Source organism: Crotalus tigris, unplaced genomic scaffold (assembly GCF_016545835.1).
Source record: "Crotalus tigris isolate CLP2741 ecotype Arizona unplaced genomic scaffold, ASM1654583v1 scf7180000017666.379230911805:20528666, whole genome shotgun sequence".
Classification (NCBI taxonomy): domain Eukaryota; kingdom Metazoa; phylum Chordata; class Lepidosauria; order Squamata; family Viperidae; genus Crotalus; species Crotalus tigris.
This window is the reverse complement of record NW_024096552.1, coordinates 12,018,081-12,040,304: the sequence shown is the minus strand read 5'-3', so window position 1 is coordinate 12,040,304 and position 22,224 is coordinate 12,018,081. Positions and strand designations below refer to the sequence as shown.

Here is a 22,224-nt window from a genome sequence, read left to right as displayed (position 1 = left end):
CCTGAAACTTTGTTGAAATAACCTGGCAGTGATAAATATTTGATATTTATATTCTTGGCAAGGCAATCACTGGTAATATATTTCATTTATTTAATGATGTATCTTTGTAAAAGTATCCTATCTCCCAGAAAGGCCTCCAAATTGGAGAAAACTGAAATATTATTACATAAATGATTCACAGAGTGTATTTCAGAATGTTTAAAACTGCAGGCTTCATTTTGAGATGGCCCTTGTTATTTTTTCTGATACATTATTGGTACTGTATTAGAAGAATAATGATGGTAGTCAAATTGATATTACTCTGCTTCATGTAAAAATTCTTTAGAAATTTCAGTGGTACAAGGTTTGAAGATTATTGTACTGGAGTATAAACTAGTGTTTTAGAAACATCACTAACTTAGTATAAGTCAGATGATGCACTTCAATTATGATCATTCTGAGTTTAATATTTACATTAGTATCTAATACACACAGACACACACAGACACACACACACACACACGTGTATGTATTTTGCAAAATCCATACATGGGCTAAAACAAACAGCCAAAGCAAATTTTGAAAACGCTGACTTTGAAAAGGGAAATAGAGATCCATGCTTACATACAAGATGTTTGCATTCTTTATTGTTAAAGATGTAACTGTTTGTACCAAGAACAAATGAGACAACTTTGACATAATGATTTTTTTTTTTAAAAAAGATAGGGAAATAAAATACCAAGGGGATATTAGCTATACAAAAGGTCAAAAGTGGAATTTATCTGTTCAGTCAAAACCAAAAGATAATAGACTTAAAGAATCAACTACGCCCAAGAAAGTTGGACATGTAAACAAAGGAGGAAGCCTAAGCAAGTTGACAATTAATGAATAATATAAGACAACTGGGCGAAAGCTGCAATTAGGATATAACCAATGTAGATGGACTGCTGAATAAAAAGATAAATGAGCCAACATACAGAATTGTTAATAAGCCATTAACAAGATGAGGCAGATACTTAAAGTTTAATTTAAGACTGCTTTTAAATAATAATCCAAAACACATAGTAGTAGGTATACAGATTCAAATTTGTCTGGAGATAAATTAAATTAGAAATTAACTACAGCCTACATATCCTTATATGGAAGTATATCTATCATATAGTGCAGTAAGAAGCAGATGTCAGTTCTGTCATCTGTAAAAGTTGAATCTAGGTAGACTTTGGATTATAACAGAAATTGAGGCTGCCTATTACTAAGAGATGTGATTGTAAAATATGGTGTTGTTTTATGTTGTATCCCCAGGATGCATGGGTTGTTAATTGGAAAGAGGAAAGAAACCCAGTTAGGAGTGAGGGGATGATTGTGGACATGGGGGGGGGGGGCTGAGAAGAATAGCACAGGCCACATGAGTCCTAGGTGGCTGGGAGGGCTAGCACAGTCTCACAGGAAGCCTGAAAAGAGCTAGGAAGTGCCAGTGCAGGCTGCACTGAGGTTGTGGGTGATTGGGGAAGTTCTGGGAGGTAGTGCAGGCCACATGTGAAATATGGCAAGTCAGGGAGGACCTCTGAAGGCTGAACATGTGTGGGAAAGTGGAAGAAAAAGCAGGAGCAACTTACTTGAGTTTGCAATCTTCCCAGCTGATTTTCCCACTGACATTTCTAGTGGAAAGTTGGAAGGAAGGTTACAAATAGGGTTTATGTGACCATATCTCCCTGTGATGTGCAATCACAAACTGGGCACACAATCACCCATATTGTGATCAAATGACCATGGGAATGCTGCAATGGCCAGAACCTCAAGAACAAATCCATTTTTCCAGGCCTGTTGTAACTTTCAACAATTGCTGAATGAATGGACAATAGCCAAGGACTACCTGTACTGAAACAAAACAAGCATGCAGGAAATTTGTATATCTCTACAAACTATTGATAGAATTCAAAATAAAAGAACCAGTTCCAACCACATTAGAACCGAGAATATGGGATATAGCAGTCAAAACCCAATATGAAATAGGTATATTTTAAATGGTATTATACAAAGGACACGGAAAAAAGAAAATAAGTAAAACTGATGTATTGTCCAATTGATGCCATTGCCTAGTAACCTATTTCCCACACTGAGAGAAGCACTGTGCATAAAAATGCATGGTGATATATCCTGTTATTTGTGGGATCTTATGAGAAGATGAATGTTATATATATTACTTCCATCCATCAATTGTTTCCTTCATGGTGTAAAAGAGAAAAGGGATCACCTCATGTCCTAATTTCCACTCCAATTTTGCTCCTTTTATATATACAAAAGGGTTAAAGCTGGAAAAAACAAATATCTCATTTGAGATTGCACATGTTAATTATTTATAGTAATTAACTTTCAGTGGCTCTGGAAAAAGTGCATTTTAATAGATAGATTTTGACAATGCAGATTCTTGATATTAAATCCTTTGACCTTTTTATTTCTTAGAATAGAGTAGTGCTGGACAGGACCTTGGAGGTCTTTTAGTCCAGCCCCCTGCTAAAGCAGGAGAACCTATACCATTTCATATACAAGTGACTGTCTTGCCTCTTCTTAAAAATCTCCAGTGATGGAGTGCCCATGATTTCTGAAGTCAAGCTGTTCCACTGGTTAATTGTCCTCATTGTTAGGAAGTTTCTCCTTAATTCCAGGTTGCTTCTCTCTTTAATCAGTTTCCAACCATTGTTTCTTGTCTTGCCCTCTGGTGCTGTGGTTCATTTCTCTCAGCTTTCTCATGACTTCCAGGTTTGTCTTTTTCCAATTAATCATTTTATATTTACTAATGTTTAATAAATAACTATCAAGCTATAGTGTTTGCTACCTGAACTGAGTAGCATGAGCATTTGCTCTGATTTGGATATAGAAACTGACTGGAAGTACACTGGGTGGAAATTAAAACATTGTAATTTTCCAGTCATGTATTCATCTATTATCATTCAAAACTACTATATCTGGTTATTATCTGAAACGACCATTCAAAATTATTATAGGTGGTTACTATCTATGAAAACCATTTCAAAGTTACATGCTATACTTTCTCCCCAGACAAAACTCCTGTCAAATTATGGAAATGGAAAGCTCAAAAAGCAATATATTTATTTTATTTTCCTAAATAATTTACTTCACCATATATACTTTATATTATTAAATAATAAAAGTTTGATGTATTAAATACACCAAATATCCTAGAGTTATAGGGGAACTCTCTTGTTTGTATTGTTGCAAGCTAATTTGAAAGAACTGGAAACATCAGACTTTGCAAAAAAGTTATTAACTCATGCCCAGCTTATTTTTTCTCAATAACTATCAAAAAGTCTCTGATTCAAAATAGTATTTTTTGGCTTACAGGATCAGAGCCATTACACTCTCTACTGAAGACTTTATTGAATTTTACACTAAGCTTTAGCTGACTGAACAGGTCAAACAGTATAGCTTGGAGTTTTACTTTATTCACAGAAATCCATAAGCTGCCTCCAGTCAGCAATGTAGTTTGTAAAGAAACTTGACTCAGCAAAGAGTCTGAGAGCCTGACCCTTTAGAAAAAGTCAGAGAGTTTTCAAAGCCAGCTCCTAAATGCCATTAACTTACATGCACTAGTTGCTCCTGCATGTCAAACTCTCGTGAACAGCCGTCCCAATGGCAGTTTGTCTCATAGACCACTTCAGGTTCTTGCTTGCTTTCATCTTTCTCCCCTTCCTCCTTTATTGAGGTCATTCCTTCCGGTGGTTCCTGTGATGGCCACGGAAGTGAGGAAGCAGATGAAAAAACAAACACTTAGGTCTTAGTTTCCAGTATTATTGAGTCCCAAGCTGATACTGGGACTCAAAAAAAGATAAAGGTACAGTTTTAAGATACATATCTAAGATCCTTCATCTTTTTCCCAAACTTTCTCAACTTTCAACTTTGAAATAAAATCAAAATAAAATAAAAATTACAAAGTCTGTAACAGAATTGTCTTGTTGTCCAGATTAAGACCACTTCTGATAAAGTTTTAAAGCTTTGCTAAAACAGAGCAATACTTTTAGATCCATCTGCTGTTATACAAAATAAACTATTTTAAATGTAAATCATTATTGGCTATGCAGCATGATGTGAAGAAACTGTTCAGAAAAGGAGTCCATCTCCTTAGCCGCAGCTTTTCAGTTATCAATGATGTGCAATCTGTCCTCAGCAACTGTTCATGTTATCTCAATTGACCAATTTTAATACCACTGAAACTTCTATTTAAAGCAAATGTTGTCTCAGAATAAAAATAAAAATGAAGATTTAATGAAGTGATTACTAAACAACACCTACGCAAAAGCAGATTTATGAACAAATTCATGACCACAGAAAGGCATTTCTAGAACTTCGCTTATTGTCTTTTTTTATGTGAGGGGAAGCAGGAGGGGCAACAAATATGCAAACAAGGAGATACCAATATCATGTTTGTGGACTTGGGCTTGGATTTGCAGATTTTAGAGAGAGTGGAGGAACTGAGGATGCTCTTTTAAAAAAACAATTTAATTTCAGGATTTACATTATCTTTTTGGGTATTTCAATCTAATGAAAGATTACTCCGTTCATTTCTTGCAATGATACTATTAAAATTTTGTTAGCGTCAATAGCAACTCGGGATCTTGAGACAGCCTTTACAGGACTCAATTTTTCCTATTCAAGCAACCAATAATTGCCATTGTAAAATGTTATGCAAAGATTAATAGTAGATGTAGAACATATGCTTTTGCAAAAATTATTCACAAAAACAATTAATACAAAATGTGCCCTCTTCCTATGACAGATAAAAGCACAGTTTACCTGCATGCTTCCACCTCCTGGGCTGGGGAGGTCATCATCTGGTTTTATCTTGGAACGCTTGTTATGCATTGGGTCCCCTGTGCTGCTCACTGCAGACTCACTTGTGGGCTTACTCTGAAGCATATATTTATACCCAGAAAATATAAGTAGACTTTGAGTTAAAATACAATACATGCTGAATATTCAAAGAAATCACTAAAGTTCACTGAGCTCAGATTTCTATGATTGAGAGAAATCTTTTTATGTTCTTGAATTTCTCTTCCATTTTCAAAATTATAATTTCTCAGTAATGCTTTTACTTTATCTGATTGAATGTTATATAATAATTTATAATTTCTTTAGATAAATTATTACATAAGAAAATAAACCTTCCTGACTGAAACTTTTCTGAACTCAGTAACAAACCAGCCCAACACAAGAAAAAAAGATAAACTATTTATCTAAAAAACTTTTATTACTGCACTCCTTCTATATTTGCCTAGATGAAATTTTACATTTTTTATTACTCACTTTAAAAAAAATGAAATAAACTTTTTTTCATTGCCTTTTGCCTGCAGGACACATTTTGCTATCTTCTATTTGAAATAAATGTATCTAAACATACATTTCCTTAAATATTACACAGAATTAGTTTATTCAGTGTATGTTCCAGATTATATTATTATAATTTTAGAGCCTCCTAGTTTAGGATCGTCACGATCTGCAACAAATTAACATAAGATCTTTGAAATGGGCTGAAGATAGCAGAATCTTACAAATTTTACTAACACAACTTTATCCCTCCACAGAGAATGCAATACCATGTCCGTTGATTTGGGAATTATTGTATTGACACACAATATGTTTTTTTAAATTTTCTGCTTCTTTTCTACTTACCATGGGCTCTTGAAATTTTCTGACTGTACTGGAAATTTGAGAAATCTCTATCTTAGTATTCTATGTATCATGAAGTACAGTATAAAGCAGTGTTTCTCAACCTTGACAATTTTAAGGCATGTGGACTTCAACTCCCAGAATTCCACAGCCAGCATTGCTGGCTGTGGAATTCTGGGAGTTGAAGTCCACATGCCTTAAAATTGTCAAGGTTGAGAAACACTGGTATAAAGCAAGAGAGAAATTGCTGTCTCATAACACTTAGCATATGTTCATGGGCATCTTTGGATCCTAATCTTTGGTTCAAAAATCAAGAGATTTTTGTCATTTACCTTCTTAGAGCAGGGAATAAATTGTATCCCTTTGCTGTTCAAATGTCCTTTACTTGAACATTCTAAAACTGTAAGTTCCTATACAAAGAATCTGGAAGTTATTGAAATATTTATAAGGGATGGAAAACACTCCATCAATTCAAAAGCATGATATACTCAAGGTAATTTATAATAAAAGACTGCATACATTGCAGCCCCAAGGTACTAGTTAGCACATCTGTTCTAAGAGCTGTGATGATTAATCACTGTTGTGGACAAGTCAGTATGGTGCAAAAATCTTTCCTTACATTCCCTTACCTGTGCAGCTTCTGAAGGACCTGAGCTGACCTGAACAGGAGTCAAGACATTAGGGATGCCGGGAATAGGCCTCTGTGTAGGAAAGGTTGGAGCAGGATGGATGAGTGGAGGACTATGCCCAAAGGCTGAACCCAAACTTTGCTGTCGACTGATGATCTGTTGATGCATCTGCTGGAGGGATACTGGTGTGGGAGGGTATGCGAAACTTAGCGCTGGGCTGTATTATGATGGGAAAATAGAAGTAAAGATCATTGAGTCAAAAGATATGTGAATTATTATTATATTCAAAACAAGAATCATAGGTTTGCCTTAACAGATGCTTTCACTCAGAGATGCCATGATGCATATTTTAAATCATGTACCAGCTTTATATGGAAGTTATCACTGTGAATATTTTTGAAAGTGAAGAACTAGTTCACATGTGGAGCTCTGACCTGTCAGATATATGACTGTTAGATCTTGATTTGACATGGCACTTTGTAAGCAGCAATTTAGACCTATACTCTAAGTGCAGACAGTATGTAAACCGATTAAATAAATTTTTCAAAGCTAGGGAGTTCTAAAAGTGATAGATAACTTTTTCTAAAAAAATAATACTGTAATCTATTTTTATCTGAAACGTTTCAAACTCATTGATCTCCTTCCACTGGACACACAACATAAATTCTGTTAGTCTGTTATTCATACCGCTTATATACAGGACTTTCTGTATACCTGTCATGCTTTATTTCCAGAGATAGAAAAAAAAAAGATACTTGGTAATTCTTTCTATTCTGAATAATTAACATATTAAACGTTCCCCTAAGGCACCTAAATGAAAAGAGAATTTCTTGGCACGTGGGTTTTTTTTTTGTCCTTTTCCAAACAAAATATTTTACCAAAAGTATTCCAAATTTGAATGACTACCCATGATTCAGAAATTTGACATTAAGAAGATTCTCCCAGCATGAGCAATTGAAGTTGAGAAATGATTTTAACTGCTTAACATCACAGAAAGATAATGAGATGAGCTATGGGAGGAAACAAAAACAACTATCTCTCAGGTCCCCTTCGGGAACCCTGCCATTCTGTTGGAGGGGAGAAGACTCTGGGGAGCATTCTTTGCATGCTTTTGCTTCTGCTGCATGGGAATTAGGGAGGGGGATCATCTTCAGAGATGAAATGGACTCCCTCTCAGCCGGTTCCAGCCTGACTCCAAAGTTGCTGTGCCCTGAGGATGATCCATTATCAAGTCTGTATCCAGCACTTTCAAAATAATCTTGTGGCACTGTATTGGCAGCTGGTGGATTGGTTGGGGGGGGGGGTGGCTTTTGGAATGGGAAGAATTGCTTTGTGCTTTGCACAGGACTTTAGATTCCACCTGTCTTTGCTGCAACTATTTCTCTCAGTAAAAGTTCTGTTGATTAACTTTACGGAGTCAAGAGTTGTGCTTTCCTGAGAGGGTCAGCTAGGGCAGGTCCTTACATTAGGCAGAATCTGCAAAATTGGTCAACCCAGAGAGGCACCGAGCCCTACCTAAGGAATGTCTGCATAAGGAAGCGACCAAGAGAAAGCAGAATGCTGGGGATAACCCTCATCTGAGGCAGCCAAGGACACAATTGGCAAATGGAGCTGAAGAGCTCAAAGATGAATGGGAAGAAGGCAGTGAGGCTGACCACACCAACCTCCTCATGAAGTAAGCCATGTGCTTCATGATGGATGGATTCCAGAACCTTAAGGCATGCGAGACCCTAGCCTGGGTGACTGCTGGTGACATCCACCAAGTTTGAGAGGAGGAGGATGGTGAGAAAATCTTACCACAAGACAGCATGGCAGGAATTTCAGCAACCCCAATCAGTACCATCACGACTGGTGGAACAGTACAAAGGGGACCCACTAGAACCAATGTCCTGGGAGGTGCTGGTGCAGCAGTCCCACGAAGACAAAAAGCCCCACTGCTGGGCATGAAATTTGACAGGGACTCCCAATAGCTGGGATTCTTCCTGGCCCATGTCCTGACCTACATGCAAGAGAATGGGCCGAAGATCACCAATGAAGGCACCAAAATGAGATGTGTCACACTGAGCTGAAAGGAGCTGCAGACCATTGGATATTGATACTCCACAATGAGAAAACTTGTGAACTGAGCAGTTCATGACAGTGCTCCGTCGCCAGTTTGAGGACCCTCTGGGTGATTGAAAAATGAGGGACTGCATAAAGACTGTGCAGCAAGGCTGTAGGGCCATGGAAGAGTACACTGAGGAATTTCATGATTTGGCATGCCGACCTGACTGACCAGAAGACATCCTTATAAGCTGTTTTAAAGATGGGCTGAAGAATGACTTGTACCATGCCTGTGTTGCAAGGGGTCCCCTGCAACCTTCCACAACTGGTATGTACTGGCTGAAGAAATAGAAGTTGTCTAAGCCCGGAACAAGTACCATGCGACAAGGGCATGGAAATGATCACCCCTAGAGAAGAAGGAAGCAACAAAACCCCTGGCTTCGTAAGTCCGATCCACAGCCTGCTTTAAATATGGCCAGGAAGGACACCAAGCTATAGAACGTAAGACCGGCTGTACAGCCAAGAAGGCAAGCCCAAAACCTGCAAGGAAAACCACCAAGGCACAACCACATGCCAGAGAAATGGCATTGAAGGGAGTGGAGATCATCCCCATTGCCCAAACTCTGATCCCAACAGATGACAACCAGAGGTTGATAGACACCGACTCTAACAATGACTCCCTAGTAAGTGGCCCAGTTTTGCCAGTGTCAATTCCCATAGAACTGAGCTTCCCTGGGTAAAGAATGAAAGCCAATTTAAGAGCCCAATTAAACTCGGGCTGTATCCGCACTTGGTAGATCTAGCACTGGTCAAGAAACTTGGAATCTGACTAAGGAGCTAAAAGTCCCAACTGCATTCTGCCAATTAGATGGGTGTGTTGCATGGAGCATCCCAGCAACATTTGCCAAAAAGCCCATAGAGATGTAGATGGGGCCCATTCAGAGGTCCTGAGCTTCATAGTGGCACCTGGGATGGACAGACTCCTAGTCCTAGGGCTAGCCTGGCTAAAAAGGTGGACTGTTAAAACTCCGGATGCATTGCCTCTCCCAGACCCAGTAAAAAAATCAAAAAGTGACCATCCCACGGCACAAGCTAGGAGTTACTATGCAAGAGAAGACTTCCCCATCATTCCCAACAAAAACTGAGATCTCAGAGATGTGTTTAGCGAGAAGGGGTCAGATGAACTCCCCCTCACAGTGCTATAGAAATCCTGACTGTGCTATAGAAATCCTGCCGGGTGCCAAGTTACCAAAACCAAAACTATATTCAATGATCCCCAGGAAGCTAGAAGAATTGTGATTGTTCATTGATAGGAATTTAACCCAAGGTTTCATTCAAGTGACATGACCCTGGGTGGCTGTCCTGGTCCTATTCCAGGAAAAGAAGGATGGGATCCTAGAGGATTAAACACAGGGTTGTTTTTTTTTTTTGTGTGTGTGTGTGTGTAGAATGTTTATCATGTACTCCTGATGAAAGACATGCTAGCCCATCTGACTAAGGGCAGAAATTTTACTAAACTAGATTTGCAGGAAGCGTATTACTGCATAAGAATCAGGGAAAGCGATGAATGGAAAACTGTGTTCAATTACCCGCTTGGTTGTTTCCAATGCAAAGTACTTCCTTTTGGGTTACAGGGAGCCCCTGCTATCTTCATATAGTTGATTAATGAGTCCTACACAAGCATCTGTACAAGTGGGTGCTGGTGTATTTGGACAACATTTTGATCTATACTGAGATCAAAGTGGAACATGTGAAACTAGTGAGGGTAGTCTTCCAGAAGCTACATGCTGCCAAATTGTATGCCAAGCTCTCTAAATGTGAATTCCACCAAAGCAAAATAGACTACCTGGGCATGACAGAATTGAAATGGACTCTGAAAAGAGAGGTGCTAGAATGTGCACCACTCTGCACTAGGAAGCAACTGCAAAGCTTCCTAGGGTCTGCAAATTTTTACAGGAAATTCATTCCTTCATTTGCCCAAATAGCCCTCTCCATTATGAACTTGCTAAAAACTAAAGGAGGGGACAAACCCTTGAAATGATCGATGTCAAGCTGCATTTGAGAAGCTCAAAGACTTTTTTATATCAAACCTGTTTTAAACCACCATGACCCAACAAAGCTGTTTGTTATATAAGCTGATGTAAGCAATGAAGCTGTAGAAGCTGTTTTACTGCAGGAAAACAAAAATGGGCAGCTGCAACCTTGCATTTATACCTCCAAAAAGGTTTCTGAGACTGAACAGTGATGGGCTGTGTGGGAGAAAGAGGCTTATGCAGTGAGATGGGAACTCCTCTCCTGGAGGCACTATTTAGAAGGGAGTAAAATACCTTTCAAAGTATGGACTGATCACAGGAATCTGGAAGTTCTGAGCCCCCCCACGAGCTCTCTCCTAGACAAGCACAATGGGCACAGTACTTCAACTGCTCTGATTTCACCCTAAGCTATCTCCCAGGGAGGAAGAACTTTCTAGACAACACACTGTTACATATGCCGCAATACAATTGTTCCAAAGCAGAGTTAATCAAACCAGTGCTTCCATCCCATCAGCTGACGGTCCAAATAACTACCTGAATGCAGACAAAAGGAAAACCTCCAATAGACAGTGATGTGATTTCTGCCCTTAAAAGCTGCACTAACTGATAACAAATGGTTCCAAATACATAGTAACGTTTGCTCAGTCCGAGATAGACTACGATAGATGGGGGCAAAACTTTATGTACCAGCTAGTCAGTGACTCATGATTCTAGGAAACTGCCATGATTCCAAAACAGCAGAACATTTTGGTTTCGTGAAAATGTTACAATTGGTGAAAAGGCAGTTTTGGTGGCCATCTCTCAAAAAAGACATTGAAAGCTATATGCCCTGTTTGAGCCTCAGCCAAGTGGTGGCAAGGAAAGACACCAGACTTCTTCAGATGGTAGTTAAACTGTCAGCACCTTGGAGAGAGATCTTGATTGTGGAACTTCCCGAAAGCTTGGGAAATATGGTAATTTGAGTAGTGATTAATTTGTTCTCCAAGCAGGTGCATTTTATTCCATGCCAGAAAATTCTATCATCCTGGGGCCTTGCCAAATTATTCCTTCATCATATCTATCAATTACATCCCAATGCATCATCTCAAATAGAGGGGTGCAGTTTACCTTTATGTTTTGGAGGGCTTTTCTGGATCTACTTGATATTTATGAGGGACTCATTTTCAGTCACCACCTCCAAATGAAAAGGGTATGTGAACACACAAACCCAGTGTTGGAACAATAACTTATATGCTTTATTAATTATCAGTAAGATAACTGGAGTGACTTTTTGCCGTTTGCAGGTGGCATATCATAATTTTATACACAGCAGTACAGGTTTTACTCCTTTCTGGGTGGCCACTGATCAAGACTTTAAACCTATGCCTGAACTCCCTGCAAACGACCCCATGGTGCCATCATTAAAAGAATGGGTTACCCAACTTCCGGTTTCAGATCGTGGCATTTGCAGCTGTGCGTGGAGACTGCTCTCCTCGCCAGCTGATTCTCCGCTGCCGGTAGACCCTTAATCGGGTTGAAAAGCCACCTTGGAGGGGCAGCTACCATTGAGGAGGTCCTCGTCATCCATAAGAGAGTGGCAGCTTCTTCTATGGCCTGAGATTGCTCCTTTGGGCCGACAGTGGAAAGAATAGCTAGTAAAATGGCCATTCACCTTGCCGCTATAGCCAGAAGTCAGAAGAACATGTAAGCACAGGAACCACCGTGGCTGAGCTGGATGAGACTTTTTTTCTCCCTCTCTTGGTTTTCTTTTTTTGTGCCTATAAAAAACACCCTTTGAAATGATTTCCCTACTCTAAGAAAGCGGTGTTTGTGAGTGTGGGAAAAAGAAGCTTAAATGGACTGAATTAATTTAAAGTGATTTTTTTCCCCTATTTTTATTTTTTTCTCTCTTCATTTTGGGGTCTGGGAAAATTTTTTAAATATTGAATCTGCTATTGGACTTGAATTCTCTTTTTTTCTGTGTTTCCTGATCTTGTTTATGAGATTCCTGGTCTCTGGGAGAAAATTTTACAATATACTGAGGACACCTTGTGGAAAAAGTTAAAATTGCAACTTTCTCTTTTTTCTTATGGTGAGATTGACCTTGACTTTTAGATTACCATAAAAGGAAAAATACAAAGAAAATTAACAGCTGTACTGGTGAGAGTGGACATTGATTGAATGTTCCTTGAACACAGCCTCTACTAAATGATTCAGACTGTTTCTAATTATCTTTGAAATGGAGCAACCCTTGGTTCAACTTGACTATAAACTTATACTGGAAAAACTTTACGAAGCTTCTGATGAAATATGTTTGCAAATAAAAGAATTTACTATGGAAATAAAAAACATAAATTCTGCTTTGAATTTACAAACTGACTTCCAGACTCTATCTGAGCACTCTATAGATCAAAAAACAACAAAAGCAGGATTAACTAAAGGTAAAGAAGATTCCATTCTACTTCATATGCATGTTGATGAGATCTCTGAGGAACTAAAAAGGACTGCAATTAAACCACTTACAACCCTAAAACCAACAGAAATTGACAGACAAATCCAACGAATTGAGAACTATGGTAGCTTGGATAAACAACTATCATCTACAAAGTTGGACATAATTGAGCCTGCTATTCAACAGTTTCAAATGTGGAGATTTGACTTTTCAAAACAACAAGGGATTACTTACAAAGGAGCTAGGTCTCTAAAACAGAAAAGAGGACATCTCTGTTTGATTCAAAGGATACTACAAGGCATAAAAGGTGACTTGTTCATTGATATAGAGGCATTGTTATGGAAACTAGTTTGGCATAAAAGGAAAGCTGGAATAAGATTTAAGAGTGTGACTTAAGGCTTTATGTAATGGATTTAAAAGGCTTATTAGATATGGATTGATTTATGGCTTAAGACAGTTAAATAAGATATTAGATTGAATAAAAATTAATTAAAGGTTTGAACTTAATAATAAGTTGTTTGTCTATGTATTAATATATTTTGGATATAGTAATTTTGGGAGGAGGTTAAAGAAATTTGATACAGATATTGAGGGATTGATTGTTAGATTATAAAGTGAAATAATATTAATAAATATTTACTGAATATGTTAAGGAAAAAGGTAATGGGGAGATTCCCGAAGTGTTAATTATGTATTTAGATTAGAAATATGGAATATAGTAATTGAAATAGATAAGCTTAATACAGGATTTGGATTTGTGGATTTATTTGGATGAAAGGTTATTGAGGATTGTTAGGATTGATTTAGTTGTATTGAAATATATCAATTTGAATATAATATGTCATTAGAAGGAAAAGAGAGGGGTTTTTTAATGATTTAATCTGAACTGTATGAGTATGACTCTGTTTTGTGGACAACTGATTGCCCTGCCACCACGTTGTTTCTTAAGCACTTGTTTGTAAAATGAAAATAACAATAAAACTTGTTAAAAAAAAAGAATGGGTCACTACAACACACCTGGCCTATTTTATGGAAGGCTCTTGCAGAAATTCGTAATACATATAAAACTCAAGCTGAAAAGAAAAGAACTGAACCTAAGCATATTAATGTTGGAGACTGAGTTTACCTTTCCATACACTATTTACAGTTGCTGCAACCTTTCAAGAAATTGGGACCTAAGTTTTTCAGGCCTTTCCTCATCAAATGTACTATTAACCCAGTCACAGTAAAATTAGATTTGCCAAAGTCCCTTTGCTGAGCACCTGGCTTTTCACTGTAGTTTACTGAAACCTGAAATTTCCTCACCCCTTAGGCCAGTCCTTCCCTCTGTCCTTGAACCTTTAATAATAAAGGGGGAACAACATTTTAAGGTCAGAGAGATTTTGACTCTTGCACACATCAGAGAAATTGTCAGTATTTAGTAGCATGGAAAGATTTCCCTACTGCTCAGAATGAGCAGTATTATGTTGGCATATTAGAGCCCCTAGACTAGTAAAACATTTTCACAAATCTAAATGATTTTTCTAATATTTTCCTTTCTCTCCGCTTTTATTATGTTTTGTTCTGCAGGTTTAATCCCTTTATTTTGGGGTGACTGTATGTCAGGTCCCCTTCAGGCGCCCTGCCATTCTGTTGGAGGGAAGGAGGAGGTTCTGGGGAGCATTCTTTGCATGCTTTCTTCTACTGTAACTGCATAGGAATTAGGGTGGGGAACCTGTCTTGAGTCCACTTTCTTTCAGTAACAGTTCTTTTGATTAACCTTATGGAGTCAGGAGTTGTGCGTTCCTGAGAGGATCAGCTGAGACAGATTCACTGTCACTGAAGTACCCCCAAAACAGCAAAACAATTTTGCACAAATGACAAACAAGGTCAAGCCATAAGAGGAAAAGCTGATCTATTCGAATTGGAACCAGATATTCTAGAAGAAGAAGTAGTGTGGACACTCAACCAGTTGCCTAACTGCAAAGCCCTAGGAGTTGATGGAATTCCTTCAAGTTGCTAAGACCAGTATCAACAAAACCACTGACAGTCCTTTGCCAAAGTATATGGAAGTCTGGTCAGTAGCCAAAAGAATGGAAAAAGTCAATATTTATCCCAATACCAAAGAAAGGTGATACAAAAGACTGTTCCATCCACTGAACCATAGTCTTGATAGCATACATGAGTAAAACTCTCAAGAGTAATCCAGCAACATTTGAATCCATCCGCCAACAGAGAACTGCTTGATGTACAAGCAGGATTTTGGAAAGGGAGAGGAATGCACAATCATATTATTAATCTCCGCTAGATCATGGAAAAAGCAAAGAAATGCCAAAAAGACCTCTATATGTGCTTCATTGACTACACATAAGCCTTCAACTGTGTTGATCATGACAAGCTCTGGAACTGCCTCAAAGAACTGGGAATATCACCACACCACATCCAGCTCATTCAATCATTGTAATCTGATGCGGCAGCCTCTATAAGAATGGAATATGGAGACACAAAATGGTTTTCAATTGAAAAAGGAACTTGGCAAGGTTGCATGCTGTAACTTATACTATTCAACATGTACACAGAGACAGTTATGAGAAATGCATATTTGGAGAAATCTAGAGTAGAAGTAGCAAGGAGGATCTGCAGTGGCTAATCCTGAGAATCAAAGATGAAAGTGAAAAATTTGGAGTGCATTTTAATATCAAGAAAACAATGACAATGACAACTGAGAACACACAGGTCAAAGTGCACATTGACAATGAGACTATGAAAACAATAAAGGTATTCATCTTTCTGGCCTCTAAAATCAATCAAAATGGTGACTACAGCCCTGAAATCAGAAGGCGTATAACACTTGGAAGAACTGCAATGTTTGGCATGAATAACATCTGAAAGAGTAAAGACATCAGACTCACAGCCAAATGCAGATTTGTTAATGCAATAATTTTTAATAAAATAACAATAACAATAATATCTTCAAGTTGACAACATCAAGCACACTGAAGTCAAGAAAAAGATGGAGCTTCCGGTCTGAGGCGACGGCGATGGCGGCTAGCTTTTAGCCGTCCAGCTGGGGAAGTGTCAGAGCCGCGGAGCGCAGCGTGCATCAGCTGGCCCGCGGCTTGGAAATCCCTTCCCGGGCAAAGGGAAGAGATAGAGAGTGCAGGGATAGAGGTAGAACCCCTGAACCCCCTCTGGATTTGTTTCTAGAGGGGGTGAAAGGAGTGTTCCCTCGGAACTCCTGCTGATCTCCGCCTCCCAGCTGTTTTTGCTTCCTAGGAAGCAAAAGAAACCGCCGCTTCTATCTCCGTGTTTATAGCATTCTGGTGAGTAATTTTTAAACGGACGGAGCAGTTTAAAGGATTTTTTGTTATAATTTAGGTGTTTATTTTTTTATTTTTTGATTTCTATTATTATTCCTCCTTTTTTTTGTTATATTAGTGAAAGGATTTAAGATGGCGCTTTGAAAGTGTCGGAGTTTTTTTTTCCTTTCTCTTTTGTTTTACTTTCCCTTTTCAAGGACTGGTTTTTGCTTTTACTTTTGCTTTTGGCTTAGAATTTTTTCTTTTGAATTGTTGGCTCTTTTATTTTTTATTCCTTGGATTTATTCTGGACTTTCAAGGATTATAGTTTGTCTCTTTCTAAAAATTCTTTTCCCTTTTTTTTTTTTTTCCTCCTCCCTTTCTGGCTGGAGGGGAAAGGGAAGTGACAATTGTGCTTTTTAAAATGGCTTCAAAGAGGCAGCAGCCTTCCTCAGCACCTAAGGTTATTTCTTCTCCTATAACTTCCACTGCACAGCTACAACAACAATCTAAACATGTACCACCGGCTCAGCCACCACCCTCCCCTCCTCTATCTGGACTTTCAGCACAAGAGGTTAGAGGCATAATGGGAGAGATTGTAGTTCAAATGAGAGAGGAAATGAATCAATTTGTCTCACAGATTAAATCAGAAATTAAATCTGATCTCAAAGAAGAGATAACGGGAATAAAGACTAAATTGCAAGAAAATAATAATGAATTACGACAAGATATACTGGCAGCTGTTTCAGGTTTGGCTACTGTGGTGGTTAAGCTCGATGCAAGGCTTGAGGAAGTGGAAGACAAAGTTGACTCTTTGGATGACAAAATTCAAGATGTGGAAAGGAAGGTGGACTCCTCACAAGAAGATATTTTGATGTTTCAGTACAGACAAATGGAGTATGCCCTGAGGATCAGAGGCCTCAAGGAAGATGTGAATCAAGATCTGGTGGAGGTGGTCCTTACTGATCTGGCGCTGGCCTTGGATATGGATAAAGGAGAATTACAGAGAGAAGTGGAAAAAATTTATAGGCTCAACTCCTGGATTGCTAAGCAGAAGAACTTGCCTAGAGATGTGGTGATTTATTTTACAAAGAAGTCCCTGCGGAATGAGATTATACAAGTTTTTTACAATAAAAGATTTCAGATTGCTGCCCAAGATGTCATCATTCTAAAGGAAATCCCATCCAAAATTTTAAGAAGCAGGAAAGACTTTGCTTTTTTAACCAATGAGCTTAAAGCTAGATCGATGCCATTTAGATGGGAAATCCCGATGGGTATTGTTTTAAGCCATGCTGGGACACGCTACAGATTGAACACAGTTGATAAAGCTAGAGACTTTTATACTTCGGTCCTGGGTGCAGGCTCAATTTCATCTGGTCGGAAATCTCTGAGTGGTAAGGAAGTTGAGCAGCAATCTGAGGCATTAGATTTGGTTTCCGCTGGGATGATAGAAGCTGTAAAGCAACGCCAGACGGAGGCTAAAGAGCAGAGGATGACCCGTGCAGCCTATAAGCGTAAAGAGAAGGAGCAACGTAAAAAAGAGCTTAAAGAGAATTCTCCTGGAAGTGCATCACCGCCGGTGGGAGGAGCAAGACCCAAGAGTTATGCAACACACGCAGCTCTTTCAGATTTTGATGGTGTCTTCTCCAGGCTGCGTGCCAAGGGAGATGGCAAAGTTTTTGACCTGGAATGTTAATGGATTGAATTCTCCTCAGAAACGCAAAAAAATCTTTTATTATTTGAAGCAACATACTAATGATGTTATTTGTTTACAGGAAACTCATATTTTACTTAAAGATCAGAAATATTTAGTTAATGCTCGTTTGGGATCTCATTTTATATCTTCTGCTCCTGGGAAGAAAGGGGGAGTTGTTATATATGTTAAACAAAACCTACCAGCTTGTCTGGTAGAATCAGATCCCCAGGGGAGATATGTGATGATTGAACTTGGTATTTATGGTAAGAAAGTACTTATAGTTGGACTTTATGCTCCAAATCAACAACAGGAACAATTTTATAAGCAGTTACATCAAAAAATAACATTGCTTGATTATAGATCAGTGGTATTAATGGGTGATTGGAATGGTGTCTTAGATACACAAAGGGACAAGAAAGGTTCCTCTCCTTTTTTTAAACAAGCAAGGCTACCTAAAGCCTTTTTTGATATGAAAGAAGACTGGGAATTAAGGGACTATTGGCGGGAACGTAACCAAGAGGAGAGAGACTTTACTTTTTTTTCTGATAGACACCAATCTTTTTCAAGAATTGACTTTTTCTTGATTACCACGGACTTGTATAATAAAGTAAAGAATGTAAAGATTTTTCCTAGATCACTGACGGATCATAGTCCAGTTTGGATGGAGCTGATTCAAGAGAAAGAGGAAAGAAGATCCTGGAGAGTTAATGAAAATTTGTTTAGACAAGAGAAGAATGTTCAAAAACTAAAGGAGTGTTTAAAGGACTATTTTGCTTTGAATATGTACAAGGGGACTTCAATGTCAATGGTATGGGATGCAGGTAAAGCATTTATGCGCGGTGTTTTGATAAAAATGAATAATTTTTATAAGCGAAATCAGATTCAGAAACGTAGAGAACTTGAAGATGAAATTAAATTAAAAGAAAGGGCTTTGATTCTAAATCCTTCTGATGAAAGTACTAAAGAATCTGTAAAGTTATTAAGGTCACAATTTAATATGTTGATAGCAGATCAAGCTGCAACCAACTTATTATTTATGAAACAAAATACATTTTGTAATGCTAATAAGCCGGGGAGATGGTTGGCTTATCAATTAAGAAAGAAACAGAGACAGAGAATAATAGAGAAAATAAATTACAAGGGTAAACTAGTTTCTCAGAAGGAATTAATTAAAAAATCTTTTTTGGATTATTATCAAAACTTATATAAATCTACTAATGTACAATTGTTAGATATAAATAAATATTTAGCTGAGGCAAGTTTTCCTAAGACTGACTGAGGATCAGAAATATGAAATTAATGGCTTAATTACTAAGGAGGAAATTGCCTCAGCAATTCAACAATTGAAATTAGGGAAAGCACCGGGTACGGATGGGTTAACAGCTGTTTATTATAAAGCTTTAATGGAGGAGATGATCCAACCATTAAATGATCTTTTTAATGGTATCTTACAGGGTTTAGAGATTCCTCCTTCATGGCGTAGTGCTTTTATATCATTGATTCCAAAGGAGGATCAAGATCTTACTTTACCAAAAAATTATAGGCCTATATCTCTTTTAAACGTGGATTATAAGATATTTGTAAAAATTTTGGTAAATAGGCTTATGAGGGTGGTGCATCATCTTGTGCATAAAGATCAATCAGGGTTTATAACAGGAAGGTATATGAAAAACAATGTTAGACAAATTATTAATTTATTAGAATACTTAGATAAGAACAACCAAGTTCCTGCAGGGCTCATATTTTTAGATGCTGAAAAAGCATTTGACCAATTGAATTGGCATTTTATGCTAAGAGTAATGGAAGAAATGAATTTTGGTGACAATATATTACAAGCCCTTAAGGTAATATATCAAAAACAAACAGCACAACTTATTGTTAATGGAGGTTTGTCGGAGGTTTTCACAATAGAGAAAGGTACTAGACAGGGGTGTCCTTTATCGCCATTGTTGTTTGTTTTAACATTGGAAATATTATTGATCAAAATTCGAGAGTCTCAGGAAATTAAAGGAATATATGTTAATAAAAAAGAATATAAGTTAAGAGCTTTTGCGGATGACTTGGTTGTTACTTTGTCGCAACCTGATTATTCTGTAGTAAACTTATTACAGTTGATTCATCATTATGGCTTGGTCTCGGGTTTCAAGATTAATGTAAATAAGACCAAAATTTTACCTAAAAATATGTCTAGTCAGGAGAAGCAGATTTTGACTAACCTGACGGGTTTTGAGATTGTTAATAAGGTAAAATATTTGGGGGTGATGTTGTCTGTTTCTAATGTAAAATTATTTAAAAATAATTATGAAAGGTTGTGGGTCAGGGTACAGAAGGACTTGAAGAACTGGGAAAAGTTGCAATTATCCCTCATGGGAAGAATTGCAGTGATAAAAATGAATATTTTACCCAAGTTTCTTTTTCTGTTTCAAATGTTACCAATTTTGAAAAATGAGATTAATTTAAATGAGTGGCAGAAGGGTCTTAATAAATTTATCTGGGCAGGGAAAAAGCCAAGGGTTAAGTTTAAAATTATGCAAGACTTCCGTGAGAGGGGTGGACTTAAGGTACCAAATTTGAAATTATATTATGATGCGGTGGTTTTAACACTAATCAGTGATTGGGTAAATTTGACAAATTCTGAGATACTTTATCTAGAGGGATGGGATTTACTTTATTGGTGGCATGCCTATTTAACATTCAATAAAAAAATGGACTGGGCTTTTAAATCTCATATCTTAAGAATTTCTTTACTTAGGATTTGGAGAAAATATTATAAAAGTGATTTCAAAGTACCATTATGGGCTATACCTTGGCATGCGATAGAAGCAATAAAAAGAGGGGTTAAAATGGATATGGTGTCTTACAGACAGTTACTTAAATGGGATGGACAAAACTGGCAATTAAAATCACGGGAAGAGTTAGCACAAGAAAACTTTATTTATTCTTGGTTCCAATATAGGCAATTACTAGACAGATGGAAGATGGATTGTAAGGTGGGTTTTCTTAGAGAAGATGAAAATCTTATTAAGCAAGTGAAGGATTCAAGACAAACCCACATTAAGAGAATTTATGCGGTTTTAGTTGAATTGGATTCAGAAACGGAACTAATTAAAGACTGTATGATTAGATGGGCGCAGAATTTTGGTGAGCCAGTCTCATTCGACACCTGGGAAAATATTTGGGTGAGAAATGTCAAATTTACACAAGCACAGAACTTAAGGGAGAATTTTTATAAAATGTTTTATAGATGGCACCTTGATCCACAAAAAATGTCTTATATGTACCCTGACGTGCAACCCAAATGTTGGAGATGTGGTTATAAGGAGGCTTCCTATTATCATATTTGGTGGTCATGCAGAGAGATAAAAGCATTTTGGATCAAAATATGGTGGAATATCCAGAGAATTTTTAGAAGGAGGGTAAAATTTACTCCGCAATTATTTTTGTTAGGTATTGTTACAGATTGTGATACAAAGGAGGTTGTATTGATGTTAAATTTGATTACAGCCGCCAGGCTGTTAGTAGGACAATATTGGAAGAAGGAATCTTTGCCTACATTGCAGGAATGGTTTCTTAAAGTAGCTCATTTGGCGGAAATGGCAAAGATTTCGGCTTTCTTAAAGCAACAAACGCAAGAGAAGTTTTTTGCTGTTTGGGATAAATGGATAAAATTTATACAATTTAGATTGGGTATACAAAAATATTATATAGTTTTTTCATAAGTTTTATTTTTATATATATTATAGATAATCTTTTTATATATATAAATATAAAGTTCTTAATTTAATTTTTATTTTTATTTCTTAAGCCTATATTCTGCTCTGGGAAGCTCAGGGGGGGGGAAGGGAGGGTTTTTTTTTTTTTTTTGGGAGGGGTGGGGGATGGGGGGTTTTTCTTATATATGTATTGTTTAGTTTTATTTTTTTGCATATGTTGTCTCTTGTTTTGTATTCTTTTTTCTTTTTTGTAAAATTTATAAAACTTTTAATAAAAAAAAAAAAAAAAAGAAAAAGATTAGAGGTGAATACATCAAGAGAGTGAAGATCTTAAAGTCCAAACTCAATGGAGGAAATACCATAAAGACAATCAATACCTGGGCAATTCCAGTCATTAGATACACAACTGGAATAGTGGACTGGACTCAAGCAGAACTAAAAGCAATGGATAGGAAGACCAAAAAAATAATGACAATGAATCATGCCTTTCATCCACGCAGTGACATTCACAGACTTTATCTATCGAAGCAAATAGATGGGCGTGGAATGCTGCAAGTACATCAGATGGTTGAAGAAGAAAAAATGGCTTTGGAAGAATATCTGAAGGACAGTGATGAAGATGCACTGAAATTAGTATATCAGGAAGGCTTACTGACTACTGGAGGGACCAGACTGGCCTAAAAGAAAGACCAAATGAAGAACAGAATAGAGGCATGGGAAGACAAAGCACTACATGG

General features: G+C 37.5%; 1 protein-coding gene across 11 annotated transcripts in view; it reads right to left on the bottom strand.

Annotated features, from left to right (window-relative positions):
• Positions 1 to 22,224, bottom strand: part of GLI3 (GLI family zinc finger 3) — a 402,298-nt gene that overhangs the window by 63,388 nt on the left and 316,686 nt on the right. For all 11 annotated transcript variants that reach the window (XR_005555977.1, XM_039336712.1, XM_039336715.1 and 8 more), the window contains 3 exons: positions 6,294 to 6,510; positions 4,792 to 4,905; positions 3,583 to 3,723 (listed from right to left, as the gene is read on the bottom strand). Coding sequence is in view for 10 of the 11 variants with exons in the window: in XM_039336712.1 (XP_039192646.1) it covers positions 3,583 to 3,723; positions 4,792 to 4,905; positions 6,294 to 6,510 (472 nt within the window). In the remaining variant the exon portion in view is untranslated. The remainder of the gene's footprint in view (positions 1 to 3,582; positions 3,724 to 4,791; positions 4,906 to 6,293; positions 6,511 to 22,224) is intronic.